At 52.2% G+C, this 17,385-nt stretch overlaps 2 protein-coding genes and 1 long non-coding RNA gene across 6 annotated transcripts in view; 1 reads left to right on the top strand and 2 right to left on the bottom strand.

Moving 5' to 3' along the window:
- LEF1 (lymphoid enhancer binding factor 1) overlaps positions 1 to 5,016 on the bottom strand; it is a 58,195-nt gene extending 53,179 nt beyond the window's left edge. For 2 of the 4 annotated variants that reach the window (XM_068681930.1, XM_068681931.1), the window contains exons 1-3: positions 4,693 to 5,009; positions 3,614 to 3,677; positions 1,987 to 2,120 (exon numbers count right to left, since the gene is read on the bottom strand). In XM_068681930.1, the coding sequence (XP_068538031.1) occupies positions 1,987 to 2,120; positions 3,614 to 3,677; positions 4,693 to 4,902 (408 nt within the window). In that variant the 5' untranslated portion in view covers positions 4,903 to 5,009. Of the gene's footprint in view, positions 1 to 1,986; positions 2,121 to 3,613; positions 3,678 to 4,692 lie in introns of all 4 variants that reach the window. The other 2 variants (XM_068681929.1, XM_068681928.1) reach the window with 2 other exon arrangements.
- ETNPPL (ethanolamine-phosphate phospho-lyase) overlaps positions 1 to 17,385 on the bottom strand; it is a 397,476-nt gene that overhangs the window by 181,793 nt on the left and 198,298 nt on the right. The gene's annotated exons all lie outside the window — the stretch shown is intronic.
- On the top strand, positions 7,011 to 16,377 carry LOC137856491 (uncharacterized). The gene is made up of 3 exons (XR_011096515.1): positions 7,011 to 7,135; positions 14,459 to 14,583; positions 15,983 to 16,377. It is a non-coding gene; the product is annotated as an uncharacterized lncRNA (long non-coding RNA).

Here is a 17,385-nt window from a genome sequence, read left to right on the forward strand (position 1 = left end):
GAGGTGGGACTGGGGGTGCTGGGGGGAAAGGCAGAGCGTGGAGACCCCAGTTTGGACGTGACGCCCGTCAAGAGCCAGCTGTCAGCTCCGGGACCGGCGGAGATTAGAGTTCAATTAAACAAAAAATATTATTTAATAACTCAAGCGTGTAGGCTTGCGGTTAAACTGAAGGCGCTCCAGACTTATGTCAACATTGCAGCGCTCCCCGAGCGCTGTTTTATGGAGCTGGTGGTGCTGCTCCGACATGTACGAGCAGTGCCGGGCTGAATTAGCCCCTCAGATGCCAGGCAGGAGCCTTTAAAGCAGGGAGCAGATGCGTGCCCCCCTTCCCTCCCATGTACCCCTCTATGTGGGCTCCCCCAGTACCTGAGCTACCCGAGCAGGGTGCATCTGCAAGAAGCTGATGCTCGTCTGAAAACCGATGGCAGAGCAGTAAGAAGGAGCAGCCCTGCTACACGCATACATGCAGAAAATCCTAAGTGAATAATTAAACCAGATTTTGTGGCTCCGAGCCTCGCGCCAGTACCAGGTTCTTTCTTGGGAGCATAGCGGGGGAAAGAGGCCTTCGGCTTCCCCCGTCTCTGCGGGGACGGGTCTGGGGCTCGGTGCCCCCTCCCAGCGCTGCATCCTTTCCCCCTCAGAGCTGAAGTTTTCCACGGAGCAGAGCTTACAACAGCGAGTATCAGCAGTCACGGGCACTGCACAGGGGGGCTGGCAGCGCTGCAGCTTGGCCTAAACGAACGCAGGCCCCTGAGCAGCAAGGCCCGCGCAGGCACCGTCTGGTGTAAAAGCAGAGCTGTGGCAAGCAGGCCGTGGCGCACGGCTCTGCATCTTTCCGACATGTCACGACAGCAGAAGTGGGAATTTCGGACTGCCAGGCTGCTCGGTCCTTCCCGAGCCCAAACACCCGGTATTTCACCACCCTTCGCTACCATTAAATCGCCGACACTAATTAGGCCCCGTCCTTTTGCGTTTGAAGTCAGAAGCCATGGCCTTGAAGAACAAATCAAGAACACAGGGGACCAAAATAATGCCAGTCGTTTGACAAAAGGCTGCCAAATAAAAATCTGAGAGCCGGTAAGGAGGAAAACTGCTTTATCCCGAGGAAATAGCAGCACCCAACTTCTCGTACCGCAGCACACACAGCTGCAGCGACATCCCCTCAGCAGGATGCCTCCGAGCAAATGTGTTTCCCACTCCGCTCTCACTCTGCTAATACAGTTGCCACAGCTCGTTTTAATATCATCTCCCTGTCACCTCTCTCTCTGCACACCCAGAGGAATTCACTGCCCCAAATTAATTAGGAATGCCTTAAAGTCCATCCGTCCAGGTACATCTTCAGCAACGAAATCAGAGGGACCGGCCTGGAGGGATCGGTGCCCACCACAACGTAACGGGAAGCCGTGGACACGAATCCCTACAGCACCGTTTCGTTTCACAGCGTGTGGAGGAACTCGCCCCGCGTGTGCCAGAGCACGGCTCCCAGGGATGCATGAAGCCTTTGCAGGGCGCAGCCGACGGCAGGAATAAATGTCAGTCAGCACGGAGCAGTGCCGTATCTGACGGCGGAAGGAAAAAAAGAACCAAGCCTTTTCATCTCCCTGACAAGCAACTCGAGCGGCTCTGCTCCCAGCCCTCGCTGCTCCTCGCCGAACAAAGAGTTAAAGCCAGAAAATTCACATCTGTCCTAGTGACTACAAAGACGGCATTTACATCATTCCGCCATACATTATCCTACAGTTGTAAACCAGGGCTCCCCCCCCCGGCCCCCGGCCCTGTTCAAAGGCTGCGCTTAATCGCCGATTGCAGCTTTTTCCAGCGGGCTCACGACCGACACCGCCACGAGCTCTGAAACCCCGCTGGCTGCAGGCTCCGGGCACCAGAGGCTCAGCCTTCACCTGGGCTGAAGCTACCCGAAAACACGCTGCGGGACGAGCAGGAGGAAAGCCCGCTCACCAAAACCCGTCTTGGGAAGGGATCACTCACTGTTCTGGGGATGGGTGGCGACAGAGATCCATTAGGCATGTACGGGTCGTTATTCATATTTGGCATCATGATATACCCAGAATAACCAGAGTAGGATGGTCCCTTGCTGTATAAGCCACTGTCTGGATGTTTTCCTGTGGAAGAGGAAACAACGATTACATTATTCCCCGCACATGCAGTTCTTGTAAGTCAGAGCACTTGAACAGGTACCATTCGTGGAAATGCTCTGCGTGCAAACGCTTCCGCGCTTATGGCAATTACTTCGAGCAGGAAGTAGTCTGCAGCAATTCACAGAAACATTTTTTGGGGAAGAAGAGTTAATCCTTACAGGGCTGCGTGCATTCAGCGAGGAGTTTACACTCAGTATACGACAAACCCTCAGAGTAACCCATTTATTTTGCCAAGCCCCCAGTCAGAGAGGCAGAGACATCAGCAGGGACATGACATTTCTCAAGTAGCAGCCTTCCCCCATTTTACACCTCCCTCTAGGGTTTGTGGATTCAGAAGTATTGTCAGTATGGGTTTTCAACATCATTGTTAGGAAAGGGAGGAACGGGGCAGTGATAACTAGATATAATTGTTTCCTTCTCTTGCCGAGACGCTGTGTGCAGGGAACAATTCATGCTGGCCGTGCTAACCGGGAACAATTAGAGGGCAAGGGCCGGCTTCTAAGGAGACCCTGGTGAATTATTTTTTGGGGGAGAGTCGGGGGGAAGCTGTGTAACAGGCATGGCACTCTAGTTGAGGGGGAAGCCAAGCGAGGAAGGTGATTTTGTACGAAAATAAAGAATTTGGCCCCAGGCCCTGCAAAGGGATGGGCACTGGAGGGGGCGAACAGGTCTCCCACCCGACGGTCGCTGGCAGTGGCACCACTCACAGGTGAGCTTTTAGGAGGCTGCGAGGCGGAAGGGAAGGCTGTGCAGAGCTGATCTCCTCCCCCTAACTGCCCAAATGCCAGCAGCGTGGGCATTACTGCTCGGAGGCTCTTTAACGACCAGTTTTGTGACAGATCACCGCAGAGTCCCGGGAAGCAGCAGGACCGAACGGTGCCCGTCCCTACATGGCATTTATCATCTGGCTTAGCTCATGATCATAAGCATTTCATTTTAAACACAGCCTTCCGTCCTTCGCAGCACTCATTCTTTGTACACGTGTCCAGCTTCCTAAGTGGTATTTGACAAACTTTGTTATTTCCTCTGTCCTCCTCGACCCAAATTAACCGGCCGGTACATTAAAAATGGCAAGAGGTCTGTTCGTGTTCAGATTTGAAGAGGGGCTTTAAGGGACAGACTTTGGCTAAGGGGAAGAGAGCACACAGTTTCTGAACACAACTCGGCCGCACCGTCTGAGTGGGGAGATAGATGTGTTTAAGCTGATATCCTAAAAATAGTTATTTCTTCAGCGAGGATCCATTTGGCCTACTTATCAGTTTCTAGACAACTGCAGAACCATTTGGTCACTCGAGATAAACGTGCCGTACATCCATCTCCTTTCCAAACGTGCTTTGAAAGCGCCCCGGCGTCCCCCTTCCCCAAAAGATACTAAATTTACGCCTCCCCAGAGAAAGCAAATTCCAGTCCGCGGGGGCTCGGGCCAATACATCCCGACGGGACCGTGCGGTTCTCACCTTCCTCGGGGTGCTCTCTGCCTTTGTCATGGTAGGAATCCTGCGCCTGAGTTTGCCTGGAAACCTGAGCACGGGGAATCCACCGCCGGAGAGGAAGAAGGAAAAGAAGAAAAGTCATTGTGTGGATGCTCACGTATCGGCCACAGGGCTTACATCTTCTTGGGGACAGAAGAAAGTTAGGGCAAGAGATAAGCATCTTTGTTTTGCCTCCTAAGCCCTTTGGAAGGCAACTGCACCGGGATCATCGTTTGGATAAGCGATTGTTTTACGACAACTGCGTGGCTGTGCGAAGCCACAGAGCCACAGCGCCCGGCGCTTAACCAAAGGGGCTTATTTCTGGAAAACACACCCAGCTTCGGCGGGCGAAACCCCCTCGCTACATGGGAGTTACCAAAAATAACAGGGAGAATCGGGCTGCCAGGTCTTTAGGAAAAAAAAAAATAAAAGGAAAAGAAGGAAGAAATTAAAAAAAGAAGAAAAAAGAAGGAATGAATGGAAGAAATGAATAGAAGGAATGAATAAAGAAATGAAAGAAGAAATGAGAGAAGAAATGAAAGGAGAAATGAAAGGAGAAATGAAAGGAGAAATGAAAGAAGAAATGAAAGAAGAAATAAAAGAAGAAATGAAAGAAGAAATGAAAGAAGAAATGAAAAAGAAGAAATGAAAAAGAAGGAATACAAAAGAAGGAAAAAGAAGAAATGAAAGAAGAAGGGGTGAAAGAAGAAGGAATGAAGAAAGAAGGAATGAAAAAAAAAAAAAGACGGAATGAAAAAAAAAATAAAAGAAATGGCAAAATAAAAAGCCAACAACCACAAACGGGTCCCCGGCTCGCCCCACGTTGTTTTAGCGTCGGGAATTTCTTCCCGAGCAGTTTTGGGGCAAATCCCTCGCAGAGTTTGCGGCTGCCCCCGCCGCTCGTTTCGGGGTGCCCCGGGTGCCGTCGGGGGGCTCGGGGGCACCTCCTGGCCCCGGGCGGGACCGGGAGCGGCGGTGAGGGGCCGGGGCTGTTTTTTTTCTAGGGGGAAAAAGGGGCAAAAAGGGGGCAGCTCCGTCCCTCCCTGCCTCCCTCTTCCCCGCACCTCGTGCCCGTTGGCGCCGGGGGCGATCTCGGACTCGTTGACCAGCGAGGACTTGATGTCGGCCAGGTCGCCCTCCTCCTCGGGGTGGCTGATCTCGGCGAAGATCTTCTCCTTCTGGGGGTCCCCCTCGTCCTTGAAGGGGATCATCTCGTCGGTGGCGCACAGCTCCGGGTCCCCCCCGCCGCCCCCGGCCCCCGGCAGCTGCGGCATCCTCCCGGCAGCGCGGCGTCTGCTGCGGCCGCCGGCCCGCCGCGGGAAGGGGAGCGGGAGGAGCAGCGGGGGGAGGAGGCGAAGGAGGAGGAGGAGGAGGAGGAGGAGGAGGAGGGAAGAAGGAGAAAAAAAAAAAAAAGCCCCGGCAAGCCCTCGGGGTGGTGGCTTTCGCCAGCCGGAGCCCCCCCGCCCGCCCCCTCGGGGCCGAGCGAGCCCCGCTCCCTCCTGGTCCTGACCCCCGGGGAAGAAGGTGGGTGGGGGGGGGGCTCGCCCTGGTTTTAATGAGGCCCCAAACCCTCAGGGTCCTCCCCACAACCCCCCCTCCGAGCCCCCGGCTCCCTCTGAGGGGTCGCGGAGGGGAGCGGAGCCGGCCCGAGCCGTGCCCACGCCCGAAGTTTGCGGCCACCCGGGTTAAAATGGCTCGGGGGGGGGGGGGGGGGGGGGGACACACAAAAAAGGAGGGGGGGTGACAAAAAGCGAGGCGGGGGCACCCCCCAGGGCTTTGTCCGGCGGCTCCCGGCTCGGCACGGCTCGGCTCGGCCCGGGAAAGGGGGAGAAAGGGAGGGGAAAACGGGGGGGAAAAGGAAAAAAGCGGCCGCCCCCCCCCCCGCCGCCCTCCCCCGCTGCCTCCGCCGTCGGGGCGGGGATGAAAGGAGCCGCCGGGGGGGCACCGGGATCTGGGGGGCGAGGGGGGGGGCAGCGTTTTGGGGAGCCGTGGGGGGGTGTCCCCGTGTGTGTCCCCCCCCCCTCCCCAACTCTCCTCCCCGTGCCGTCCCTTCGGAAGTCGCGCTGCCCCGTTAGCTCCGCGGTGGGACGGGGTAGGGACGCGTTAAAAACAAAAAAAAAACCCACAACGCTAATAATTTAAAAAAAATAGGTATTTGTCCCAAAATGTAAGGAAACGTAAGCGAGCAAATCCGTGCATTTCGCTGCAAAGCACTGCCCGTGATTTCGGCGTCGGGGCGCTCCGCTTCGCCCCCCGCCCGCCTCCCACCAAATCGGCCCAGCAGGGCTGCGGGGAGCCTGGGGGGGCCTGTCCCTTTTTGCCCCCCCCCCTCCGCTTTGGGGACACTCGGAAATGTCCCAACACGCCGGTTTTTTTGGGTGCAAAAGCCGCGTTTCCCACGAGCGAGCGGTTAAAAAGCGGCTGCGGAATTGGGAGCCGCAAGCCCCGGGACGGGGAGCAGGTAGTGGGAAACCTGGGGGGGGGGTAAAACGGGGGGGGCCAGGACTTGTCCAGCCGGGCAAACCGAAAATAAAGAGTGGAGAAAGGGAAAAGGGGGACGTGGAAAGCCCAAAAAGGGCCGTGGGGAGGCGGCAAGCGGGGAGCAAGCGGCACCTCGGGGATGCTGCGGTTCGGACCGGAGCCGGGCAGCCCCCCCCCAGAACCCCCCCCCCAGGCACCCCCATCCCGGGCTTTGGGGCCGGTCCCGGAGCAGGTTTCGGGCTTCGCAGGAGGAGAAGGGGGCGGCGGGGGTGGAGACCGGCAAGATTTATGTCAAGGGGATAAACTCAGGAAACCTCAGCTCCGACGCCAGATTTCACTGGAGACGAGGCAGAGCTGGCGGCTGCCGGGGGGGTTTTTTGGGGGGGGGGGGGGCCGCCTGCTCTCGGTGCACTTCGGGCATCTTTTGGGGTGGGGGGGTGGCTTTGGGGTTTGTATTTTTTATATTATTATTATATATTTTTTTTTCTTCCCGTTTTGGGCGTTTTAGCTCGTTTTGGTTATTTTCGCCGGTTTAGTGATGTTGGGTGATTTTTTTTAATTATTATTTTTTTTTTTATTTATTTTTGTAATTTCAGCCCCGATCCGAGGGGTCGGGGTTGGAAATTGGGGAGATGGGGGGGGGGAACACGAACCGACGGGGACGAGACCCCCGTTTCCAACCCCGGAGCGGGCTCGGGGGGGGGGTTAGGGTTAGGGGAGGGGGGGCGCACGGGCTCCCCAAATCCCAAATCCCCCCCCCATGGTGCCCCAAGGCCGGCCAGGAGAGGAGAGGGGGGGGGGACCCCCTTTGCGTGCGAAGCCGCCGGCGCCCGGTATATAGGGGAGGGCGGGAGCGGGGCGGGGCGGCGGAGCCTTTGATGTCCCGCCGGCGGCCCCTTTCATCCCCCCCCCCGAGCCCCCCCCGGGCCCTTTGTGCGACTAAATTTGGCAGGAGCATGGAGGCGCGCCAGGGCGCCCACGTGTGCGCCGAGCTCCCAGCTGAGCCGGCCGAGGGTTTTCTTCCGGGTAAGGAGACAGCAAGGGGAGATCAAAGAGTTTGGGGAGCTGGAAACGAAGGGGGAGGGTGGGAGGGGGGGGGGGGGGGTTGGGGAAGGAAAGCCAAAAAAAAAAAAAAAAAAGTAATAATAATAATTAAAGGAATGATAATAAAAAAAAAAAAAGAAAACGCAGCCCGGAGACGCGTGGGGGGAGAAAAGGGGAGGGAAGGGGGGGAGCGCTGCGCACATGGTTGGGGGGGGGGGGGGGGAGCGCAGGGATAAAAAAAAAAAAAAAAAAAAAAGCAAAACAAAACGTATATTTCTGCAAATGTACGTTTGGAGTTCTTCTCTTAAAAGGGAAAAAAAAAAAAAAAAAAATAAGCCTTTTGTTTCAAAGCGGAGCCGAGCGGCTCCGCCTGCAGCTGCCGCCCGACGGCGCGTCCCTACGGCCGGGGCTGAGCCCCCCCCCCGGGGGGCTGCGCCCCCTCCGTGCCCTCCCCGGCGGGGCGAGGAGAGGCAGGAAGGCCCCCCCGTGTTCCTCAGGGCGCTGGGGGGCTTTGGAGGGAGGTTTTCCAGGGAAACACCACCCCCCCTGCATGCCCCCCCCCCCCCCCCCTTCGGGTTTATTTCCCCAGCAGATGTGGGTGCTGTGGGCTGACCCCAACGCTGGCAGCCTTTGGGGTGCGGGTTTTGGGGAGGTGAAGCAGAGGGTTGCTGCCCAGCGGGGGGGACGGTGCTGTGCTTCCCCCAGATCCGTGCTTTGGGGAGAGGAAGAGACAGCAGGGGATTAATCCGTGCCGAAACTGGGTGATCCCGACTCTTTGAGGGATGCGGATGCGACTTCAGGACTGTAACAAAGGGCATCCCATCCCGTCCCATCCCGTCCCATCCCATCCCATCCCATCCCATCCCATCCCGTCCCGTCCCATCCCATCCCATCCCATCCCATCCCATCCCATCCCATCCCATCCCATCCCATCCCATCCCGGCTGCGTGCCTGGCAGCCGCAGCAAGGAATCACCGCGCTGCTCACCGAAAGCTACTTTGAAAGAGATCGCGTGTAATAGGTATTAGGATATTAGGAGTGTGTATGTGATTTATTATTTTTTTTTTTTTTGCTTTTTAATTTACACATCCAGCTTTCCGGTTCTGGGATGCCATTAATGTTCTTAGCCCGGAATTACCTCGTTTAAAGAGCCGGGTTTCCTTCGCCCGCGCGGCAACACGGGCTTTATGAGATTTGAATGGGCAAATCCCAGCGGCGTGCTTTTTGCTGTAAGAACTTTTGTTTAGACGAAGGCGCTGGTGGCTCAGCTCTCCTGAATGCCTCAGGTTATCTTATTCTGAGATTAAACGGCTGCCGGTTCAGGGGCTGCTTTCTTCCGCACGGCGCAGCGCGGAAGAGAGAGAGAGAGAGAGGGGGAAGCGGCACGGCTTCATCCCAGGAATGGTGACACGAAGCAGCGTGCGAAGTCACCCCTCGCATCGCGCCCTGCCACCGCAGGGCTGTTTCCGATGACTCATCAGATGGGATAATCCGCAGCGTGCGGATGAAAGGGAAGGCAGGGCTGGGAGGCACGGCGCCGAGCGCCCGACGCGCTGCGCACCGAGTGGTGGAGGGAAGGTGAGAGCCGGGACGAGCACAGCAGCTCGCTGCCCCCCAGCTGGGATGTTGAGGCCGGGGTTTTTAAAAGGACCCAAAGGGAGCGTGGTCCCGCATCCCCAAGGGCATCTTCCAAAACCCAAACTTTAGGAGTTGTGTTGGATGCGGCACTTAGGAGAGATGCCAGCCGAAGGAAAGACTTTTAATGGCAGAGTAGCACTTCTGCCCATTTACATCGACATCTCCTTGCTCAGAGGCAGAAATTCTGATCCCAAATAAATAAAAGCTATTTGTGGCCCAGACGTGGCAATTTTCCCCGTCCTGGAGAGGCAGGGTGCCATGGCCAGGGGGTGATATCCAGAGGCCCCTCCAGCCAGGTCGGCACCTCCATCCAGCTCCTGGGGCCCTGACCAGGAACCTCGGTGAGCACCTCACGCTGTGGCTTCTTGCTTGCAGCAGGGAAAAGCCACGGAAGGGCTTTTGCTGGTGGTTTTGTGCACACATCCTTGGGAGCCCGAGGCTGAAAAGGTTTCTTCCTACCGGTGCTCGCTGGCACGGCGCATAATTAGTATTTATGGTCCCAGAAGGACGCGAGGCGCTTTGTGGAGAAGTCATCCTTCTGCAAAAGCCCTCGGCCTGGCTGTAGCTAGGCCTACTTTGGAGCTCAGCATAACCCAATTTATGTATCCCACCAAACACAGAATTAAGACACAGAGCTGACCGCACCAGCAGGTTTTGTTTTTATTATTATTTTTTTTATTTTTTTTTCTGGTGTCGGAAGCACTGCCCTGCACTCCCCAGGCACTCGGAGGGAGCACCTTGTGGACCCTGCCTGACTTTTAGGCCACAGGATTCCTGCGTGCCCGGCCGCCCGTGGCCAGCAGAAGCCTGGTGGCTCCAGAGAAGGTCCCCGGGGATCGGTGGGAGGGCGGCGGATCCGCGGGCAGCTCTCCAGCGGCAGCTGCGCACCGGCGGCGCGGGCGTGTGGGAGGCTGCTCCCGGGCTGGTGAGACAGTTCAGCAATGCGGTGAATGTGCTCCCCGCGTGCGTGACTCCTCTTTGATTTTTTTTTTTTAATTTTTTTTTTTTTTTTTTTTGCTTTTTCCAACGCCCTGACCTCTGCCTGACCGTGTCCTCCGCGCACACGCAGCTGGATGGGGAAGGAGGAGAGGAGCAGGGAAACGCTCCCCCGTGGGAAGCGTGGGGAGCTGGCAGGGAGGCGGCGAGTTTCCCTGCGTGCTGGGGAGGCTGCTTGGAGCTGGGATTTGGTGTCGAGAGCCGGCTCTCGCCTCCCAGAGAGGCAGCAGAGGTCGGTTTGCCTGGCTGAGGTGCTGAACGGCGGCGGGTGAAGGGCAGCCGGGCCTGCAGGGTTTGCTAGGCCGGTGACAGAGAAACGCAGCAAGGAGTTTGCAGGAGCCTGTGGTGCAGTCAGAGAGGAGTTTTCAGGAGGCTGTGGTGCTGTCGAGAGGCTTCTTATCTCAGCACCATAGCCCCATAGTTCAGGCTCTGGTAGCAGTCCACGGACGTGCACCTCCATGGGGACGGGGGCGCAGAGGGCCACATCCAGCTCCTGCAGGCTGCTGCCTCCGTGGGCAGTTTCAGTCAAATATTTCGGAAACTCCACCAAAGGCTCGGGGGAATAAAGGGCTGGACGTGGGCAAAAGCCACGTGCAGTTTCTCTTGAGCCCAGCCAGAGCTGCTCGGGATAAGCCCTGTGTGAGGGGTGAGGCCCGGCTGCTCGTATCCCAGCAGAAAGCCCTGCTTTCCCTCATGCCTTTGCTTTTCCTCCTCTCCTCCACGCTCCCGGCCGAAAGCAAGAACAGCAGGAGCAGTCTTTCCTCCCCAGCCAGCAAGGGTTTTCAACAAAATAAGACGCTCCAGCTAACAATGCTCTCCTTGGCTGAGAGACCCTAATAACTTCTCCTAATTTCACTACCTTTTCACGCGACGTGTAATTAAATTACGAAGCGCCTTGCCATAGGATGTTATGGAGGCCTGAATTAGAAATGGATTCTGAAAAGGATTAGGCAAATTCATTTTGGCTACGAAACGCGACCGTTTGGATACAACCTCCGGCTTGAAAAGTCCCTAAACCTCCAACCGCAGGAAGCCCGTCCCGGCACAGGGAACGTAACGCAGCGGAGGAAAGCGGCCTGGAAAAACCAAAAGAGCGGAAACCGACCCAAACACTTGCTGTGACGTGAAAGTCAGATGTCTGCAATCTGATCCAACTTAAAATGAGCTTTAATATATTAATCAGGAGGAGAGGATCACCTTTTTTTTTTTTTTTTTTTTTCCCTTCCGAATTTGAATTTACAGCATGCCGTCAGTCGCTAGCCTCAAGCTATAACCAAGATTAATACCAGCTGATGTGTGCATGCCACTACCACGTTGATAATGAAATAAAACTTTCCCTGGTTTATTTGCTTCTCCCTCGAGGAATGCAGTCTTTCAGACCTCTCTCTCAGCCGAGACTACTTTTAATAACATTTATTTATGTTTGCCGGCCATGAAGCATCTAAATAGTGTTTCATAAAAAAAATGATCTTTATATAAGAAAGATCAGAAGTGTTGCACGGTATTTATATTTCTTTCAAGAGGGTAACACTGGCATGCAGACAAGTTGTGGCTCACTATTATATGTTAACAAAAGATTATCCGTGAAACGTTGACCACAAAAAAACAATATTCAATGACCATAAAAATTAGCTTTTAGTGGCATTTAATTTAATTTTCAATGCAGTATTCTGACTTGCAGTAAACCTTTCTGTTTTCCCTCGAACTCAGGCAAACACCTTGTTGTGCTGAGCTGGCTTCTTTTTGTCTAACAGACCCGGCATTTGGCCCCGATACGGGCATAGGATTCACCAGATTATTTTGCATTAGAGCAGCGTTATCTTTAGCGAGAGCAATTAAAACACAGGGGCTGCAGGCCAAAGTGCTAGAGCTGCGTAAGGATAGCAGAAGTCGTAGATTAAGCTATATATTAATTACTGAGTTCCCTACCGGGAGCTGTGAACAGTTAATTCTTTAATTTTATGTCCCGTTTTTAAGGTAGTTCGTGGTCCTCTAAAACCTGACACGTCAGGAGGTTTTGTGCATGGATGTTGAAATGGTGCTTTGGGAGCTATTATGGATGCATTGGGAAATATCCTCTGGCAGACCAGAGAGGTGGATCCACAGAAAACGTGAAGAAAGGTGTCTTTCCCTCCATGCCTGGTGCAGTGGGGGCACGGCCCTTCTGCCTGCAAAGCCATGTGCAACAGCAGGATGGGCTGAAACTTGCCCCCAGGTCCCTTACTGTCCCATAGTCTTATTTTTATGGGACTTGGACATGACACCAGCAAAGAAGACAACGATATTGACCAAGACCTGCAAGCGTTTAATGCCAATTGTTCCACAGCAAAGCAAGGAAAACACTGCCAAAGGAGGCCGGTTGCTAATTGCTAATCTCAAGGCCTCCAACACAAGGGACAATGAAAGGATTTTCAGGCACATACTTCCAGCAGCCTTGGCAGCAGTTGCTTAAAATTAATCCTTGCTTGTGGTTTCGGAGACTTGGGTCTTGGAACTGGCCCACGGTGCCCTCTGTGTTTGCACAGCGAGGAGCACAGTGGGACGCCGATCCCGGTGTGTTGCGTGGTGGGGCTATACAATTACCCATCCTTACTTAACTTAGGAGGGTTTCTGTGCGTGGTCCATCACTGGTTTAATAACGGTGAGTGAATCTGGCCTTTCAGACACGTTGATGTAACGGGAAGGTTTAACTGGCAGGAATTTTGCAGGAATACTCATCTATTTCACTTACACACACACGAAAACTATAAGGACAGCTCTCTCAGTCTGTAGGGCTCCTTGACGTAAGTGCCTTCTGAAGCCCCGAAGCCCTTCATCCTTCAAACAGCGTAAGATCTGGCTCCAGCACCTCCACCAGCCGTGCTGGTAGCACCAGCAGGAAAGCTGCAAGTCATTGGGAGATCAAAATAAGGCAACTGGCAGTGAGGCGTTATGTAGAGGCATGTGAAACCCTCCGTGCACCGTGTTATTGACCAGCCTCACTTTTGGGGTGGTGGTGGGCATCTCCCCGATGCACGGGAAGCTCTGCCCCATTTCTATCCTGCTAACAAGTTTGGAAACCTTTTGATAGGGGAGCTGGCCAAATGTGCCCTCTCATCATGCTCACGTGCTTTCTTGTGTGTTGTAACCTAAAAATATTGTTTCAGCCAGATTTTGGAGCAAGATTTATTTTTAGTTTCTCTTAAGGCAATTTGGAGCCAGAAATGAACAAAAAAAAAAAGACTCCAAACCCCAAATGAAATGGCACCACTGAACAAAGGGGCTCTTGTTTGTAAACTCCCATTTTAAGGGCTTGTTGCACATTCTACTGGAACAGTTTTTCATCTTTCACTTACGCCGTCCAATTTTTTAAACACAAACCTATTCAAGAGTCAAGTACTTTCTGCTGCCTTTTTTTGAGCGTCTTTTCAGTGCCATGTCTCGGTTTCCCAGAAGGCTGAACATGCTTCTCTCGCATGTATTGATCCTCTTAGATAATGTCTCCAAAGAGAAAAATAAAACAGTGTTTCGGTTCGCAGGGGAGCAAAGTTAAAGAGGCTGAGCCAAATCTGTCCTGTAATCTGTCAGCTGCAGAGCCTTCATCGCTTAATGATCCTCACCTCATGTTTCTGCCACTTGCAGCACAAGAACAGGACTCTGTTTCAGAAAAAAAAACCAACAACCCAGAAACAACAACAAAAAAGTCCCTCTCCCCCCTCAGTCTCCCTTTGAATCTAGTCATGGTCTAGCCAGGAGAAATTTTTGCTCTGCCCTTCTACCTTAATATTTCTGTCTCCATCGCTTGGCCGTTCTCTGCCGCCAAAGCTAAGTGTTTGCTGAATTAAATAAACCATGCAGCGTTGACAGAGCTTGTGAATGCTGCCATTGTCACGAGAATCCTTTCGCCGATCCGACCCCAAATCCTATTGCCAACTTTGTTCTTACTGGTGCGGTAGCAAGCAAACATGAATCGATCGGGCTTGCGAGGGTAAGGAGGCATTCTCCAAAAAGTACAGGCTGCTTACAGGCTGGTTTTGTCACCGAGCAGCAAAGCTTCAGGTACGTTACGTTTGGTCTGGTTTGGAAGCAGTCCTGTCTGTCTGGGAAGGTTTTGAAGTTGGTAAATGCTCAGTGAATTAGCCACACATTAGAGAAAAGCTTTTCATCCTACAGCTAAAAAAAAACAACACACCACCACCACCACCAAAAAAAGCTAGTTGGTTTCAGTTGCAAGTTAGTTAAAAATCTTGCGTTTAATGGATTCCCAGTGTTTGCATAATGCAACAGGGGATGGTGCAAGGAAATTGATTGTTCTTATCTGTGCCATCTGGAGGAACTGTAGGGCTGATCCAGTGGAAAGTCACGAAATGAAAAATGACAGCTATTTCTGACACGATGCTTTTTAAGGACCTTAAGAGGAGAGGTCTGAACCCTCATCACAAAACCGTAATAAATGTCCCCTGTAATTTTTTGTGCCTTAAATGCCCACGCCTTGTTATGTAGTCCAGAACCAGATGATCTTTGTGCCCTGCTGAGTTCACATAACACCATCGGGGCTACAGGTCTTGTATGAGGTCTACAAAGAGATGCGCCCAGCTTAGACTCCAGTTGCCGTTTGTAAAACTACCCAAGAACATCCTGTCTCACACATCAGGCTGTTATTTCCTCTAACACCTTGTCTTTCTTTTTGAGCCTGCTGAACAGTGGCAGCAGCAGCAGAGACCTTCTGAGGGGCTGTGACTTGGAGCTGATGGCTCGGACCAGTATTTGAGACCCACGAACGTCGCTGGCTTCAGGTTTTTGGTTTCTCGGTGAAGGTAATCGTGTGTGACAGTACAACCCTTTCTGACAACGCTTTCCTTCCTGCTTTGCTCTCCTTTCTGACAACGCAGTGCCCCCAAACTGAACAGGGTTGCTCAGGGTGACTCACGTCGTCTCCAGACCTGGTGTTGCACTCAAGCCTGTCTCACACGAGAACCACGCTCTCACCCGGTGGTTTAGGTGAGTCACACACGGCCCAGCTCATGGCAGGAGGTGAAAAGCTCCTTTCCTTGACTTCTTGCAGTGACACAACGCCAGGGCAGACTCACTGCATGGTTCCCCGTGGTCTCTTGCAAGCTCTCAGCCTGCTGCACTCACCTCTGGGGCAAGGTGCCCTGGCTTTATCGATGCTTTGGTGTCCATGGAGGGTGTATGGTGCCTGGTTTCTCCAAAAATGGGCCTTTTCTGTGAGCTTTCTTGGAAATCAGGGAAACTATGTTCCTCCTCCTTAAGGTACAAGGAGAAAGGTGTCTTGCTTTGTGCTTTCAGCCATGGCAGTGGCCGGCAGAGGCCAGGCTGCTGCCTGCCTCTTGCTACGCCAAGAGAAGCTGGTGCAAGCCAACAGGATAATTCATGTCCACCGGAATTCGGGCTGTAGCTCAGAAGTGACGCTTCAAAAGCCCCAGAATAATTATTTCACCTGGAGTTGGAATTTTTTCTCCAGGCTCGACTTACAGTTTATAAATATGTGAGATAGGAGATTGGTAATTCAGTTTATAGTTTGTATGAACCCTGAAGCTTATGTCAATGCTGTTATCTATTATAGAAATGCAAACATGCTCTTTGATGTGTTATTCTCAGTGACTTGGGAGGATAAAGACGGAATACTCTATGGGCATTTGTAAAAGAAATTCAGAAATTGCAAGTCTACTAGGACCTAATAACATATTTTCATTATTTTTTTTTTTCCTCTTTTGCAATATGCTTGATTACAATAACTTAAAAACAAGAAAAATATTGCGTCTGTCTAGGCTCCTGCTGTAGGATAGCTCAAACCAGTTTCCCTGCCATACCGAACCCCCTTTTTTGAGCATGCCAAAGGCTTCTTGTATGGTAATGGCAAGGAAATTTGGTGCCACATAGCCATGTTTTGGTCTGTTGGGCAGATTTTCTTGCTATAGGAGCACCTCCTGCTGGCTCAGCACAGCACTGCTCTTGGACTTGTTTCTCGGATTTGGGAATAACAAGGAAGCCAAGGGAGGTTTCTTGAGAGAAAGAGAAATAATCCGAGTGGGACCAGCTCTGGTGCTGCGTGTTGTGCTAGAGATGGCTCTGGCATTGGACGCTCCCCAGTCTGCTACAGACACACACGTACACAACCCGTAACGGCACATTGGTACTCCCCTAGCTCCGTTCAAGAGGGTCTTAAGAGTTTCCATTTGTGCTTTTCCACAGTGAACCGACCCAACGCAGATGAAGACCACAGAATGGGTGGCAGCAAAATTGCAACATCAGGGGTGAGAAACAGCAAGAAGACATCGTGCTAGTCCCTGGTAGCTTCCACTAGTCGATGAAAAATCAATCCAAATGTTCTTTCTACCCAAAATGCCATTTTTTATTAAAACTGTGAATGTTTAGCGGGTTTGTGAACTTTTCAGTGACTTTCATTTGAACATAAGAAAGCAAAATATGAATATGTCCTGTTTGACTCCTGCTACAACAAGGAGCTTCAGTGTTTCGTTTCCAAACAATTTTTTCTTGAAGGTTTGTTTTTATTTTTTTAGGAAGCAGTTAAAAAGTCGTTTCAAAAAATAAAAGAAGAAAAAGTATAAATGATATTTTAAGCTTAATCTAAATAAGCTATCCTGACCAGAGTACTTTCTTTTTTTTTTTCTTTTTTTTTTTTTTTTCTTCTTGGAAGACTAAAACAATTGAAAATGCTTGCTGTCATTCAGCCACACAACAAAAATAACTTGGAAATATCAATGTTTCCCCTCAAATGAGAACACTGCCAGCGCTGGCATGTTCCCTTTGGTGATCAAAGCTCTTGGGATGGATGGAGATGACATAAAGAAAACCTGGTTTGTTAGTTTAAATGTAGTGGGTGGGGAGAATGAGAGAGCAGAGCGTCTCAGGGAGTAGGACTCAAACAGAAAAGGAGCAGTAAAGATCTGCTCATCGACGCCTGTTACAAGTAGTAAATATTAGCACTGTGGCAACACTTAAAGGCTCCTCTTATTTATTGCTATTCCAGTACAGTATGTAAGGAAGCCAACGAGATAGACACCCGACAACAAACCTAATAAAACACAGTCCTTGCCCCCCTACAGCAGTTAAACTTTTCCCTTAAAAAGGGACAACCCAGGGTTTATTACCAAAATATTTTCCTTCTTTATTGTCCCAGTTTAAAATTTTGACACGCCCTAATGAAAACACAGCGTGCCACCACAATGCCACGCTGTACTGTGCTGTCATTTCTTTTATGGCTGTGCTTCGGCGTATGTCCAGAGGCTCCTCTGTTGGCTCAGCGTCCCCTTTGTCTGGCTTGCTGCTCTTGGGGAGGGTGCCCCTGGGGTTATCGCGGCGCTAGCAAATGGTCCAGCTTCAGCCCAGGCAAATGCTCAGCCGGGACACCTCGCTCAGTCCTAGCTGCCTGCCCGTGTTGCACTCAATGTGCAGGAAGAAAAATCTAGAAACTGATTTGGAAGTGTTTTAGGAGGCGGTTTCAAACTTCTCTGAGGCTCCTTTGGTAAATCTTGCTGCGTGTAAAGCCAGGCTCCTTTTATCTCATGGGGACGGAAGGGCTGGAGAAAATTATAACTAAGACATTTTTAAGATTTAGAAAAAAAATGACCCAA

This window comes from Anas acuta, chromosome 4 (assembly GCF_963932015.1).
Source record: "Anas acuta chromosome 4, bAnaAcu1.1, whole genome shotgun sequence".
Taxonomy (NCBI): Eukaryota; Metazoa; Chordata; class Aves; order Anseriformes; family Anatidae; genus Anas; species Anas acuta.